Source organism: Mandrillus leucophaeus, unplaced genomic scaffold (genome assembly GCF_000951045.1).
Source record: "Mandrillus leucophaeus isolate KB7577 unplaced genomic scaffold, Mleu.le_1.0 Scaffold78, whole genome shotgun sequence".
Classification (NCBI taxonomy): Eukaryota; Metazoa; Chordata; class Mammalia; order Primates; family Cercopithecidae; genus Mandrillus; species Mandrillus leucophaeus.
In genome coordinates this window covers 902915-904535 of record NW_012108474.1, presented here as the reverse complement: position 1 = coordinate 904535, position 1621 = coordinate 902915, and the positions used below count along the sequence as shown (strand labels likewise).

The following is a 1621-nucleotide window of genomic DNA, read 5'->3' as shown; positions in this document are numbered from 1 at the left end:
CCCGCCTCAGCCTCCCAAAGTGCTGGGATTACAGGCGTGAGCCACTGCGCCCAGCCTATTTTTGTATTTTTACTAGAGACAAGGTTTCACCATATTGGCCAGGCTGGTCTCAAACTGGCCTCAGGTTATCTGCCCGCCTCACCCTCCCAAACTGCTGGGATTACAGTCGTGAGCCATGGCGCCCGGCCTAACTTTTTAATTCTTTTTAGAGACAGGGGTCTCACTATGTTGGCCAGGCTGGTCTCAGACTCCTGAGCTCAAGGGATCAGCCGTCCTCAGCCTCCCAAAGCGCTGGTATTACAGGCATATTGCACCACACCTGGCCAGCTTTTTGCCTTGCTTTTGATAATCAAACAGGCTGAACATTCTGTTCCAGCTCACAGGCATTCTGGGTGTTTGTGAGTCAGGGTTTTTCTTCCCCTCCCTCTCAGCCAGGAGGACCTTGCCCTGCAGGAGGCTGGCAGCCCATGCCCCATTCCCCGGGGCTCCTTTCAGGCTGCAGGAGGGTCCCCGAGCCCCCACCCTGAGTGGGCTCCTCCTCAGGGATGAGACCCCGGTGGGGGCTGCACAAAACTCTGGGGCCGTCCTTGTCTGCCTCAAAGCCCGTCCTCATATGCACAGGATGTCCCAGGTGCTTGGCTGACATAAAATCGGGCAAAGGGCCCTCTGAGGAATGGGCTAAAAACCCTTGAAATGACCTCAAAGGCCAGGCTAGACAAGCCTAGGTGGGGGGTGGCTGAGGCTGGGCAGCGTCCTGCATAGGCTGAGAGGAGTGAGCAGAGCCTCAGGGAGCATGGAGGGGCGGAGGCTGGGCCTGGCAGAGCCCCAGTGCCAGGAGGAGGCTGTCAGGTGGAGCCAAGGGGCACCACCCAGGGTCCACTTGGGAAGCTGCCAAGGGGCTGCACTGGAGGAGACCCCCAACCCCGGCATTGTGGAGCCTCCTTGGTAGGGATAGGCAATCATCCACACTCGCCCAGCATCCAGACACTTCAGCACTCCACCAGTGAGGAGGTGGCACAGGGGCCTGGCGGCTGGGAAGGCAGCGGAGGGGCCGGGGGCGGCCGTTTGGAGGCCTGTTCTGCTGTGTGGGGTTCCCCTCCAGGCGGAGGGGTGGGCACGGGTTGCCACGGGGAGGACTTGACATGTGGGAAATGGGGCCCAAGAAGTGGGTGGGGACTGGGTCCTGAGGCCCGTGCAGAGGGGAAGGGTGCCCACGGGCTGCCACAGCGAGTCCAGAGTGGACGAGGGAGTGACCAGCGCCCTCCTGCCCAGCTCAGCTGCTTGGCCAATCTGGCATCACGGTGCGGCCTCCAGGACGACTTCACGCTCCACCCGCCCAACCTGCTGCTCTTCTACAAGTGAGTGTCCCTCCCTGCCCAGCCACAGGAGTCCTGGGGGCCCTCAACACCCCAGGGGCATCTCAGGGCTGCTGGGAGTTCCGGCCCCGCCCCCCGTCAGTCTGACAGCCTCACACTCACCTGCAGCCTGAGCCAGGTGCGGGAAGTTGACTGCCGGGCCTTCATCCGCCGCGCCGCCCAGGGGGACGTGGAGCTGCTGAGCCATCTACCCGACCAGAGGGTCGCCCTGCAGCGTGTGGCTGTGGGCTGCCTGGTGGGCGCTG

The 1621-nt window shown here is 62.7% G+C and overlaps 1 protein-coding gene across 1 annotated transcript in view; it reads left to right on the top strand.

Annotated features, from left to right (window-relative positions):
• LOC105529778 (mesothelin-like protein) overlaps window positions 1–1621 on the top strand; it is an 18171-nt gene that overhangs the window by 5482 nt on the left and 11068 nt on the right. Inside the window, exons 5-6 of the mRNA XM_011967020.1 lie at window positions 1268–1358; window positions 1485–1611. Coding sequence (XP_011822410.1) covers window positions 1268–1358; window positions 1485–1611 — 218 coding nt within the window. The remainder of the gene's footprint in view (window positions 1–1267; window positions 1359–1484; window positions 1612–1621) is intronic.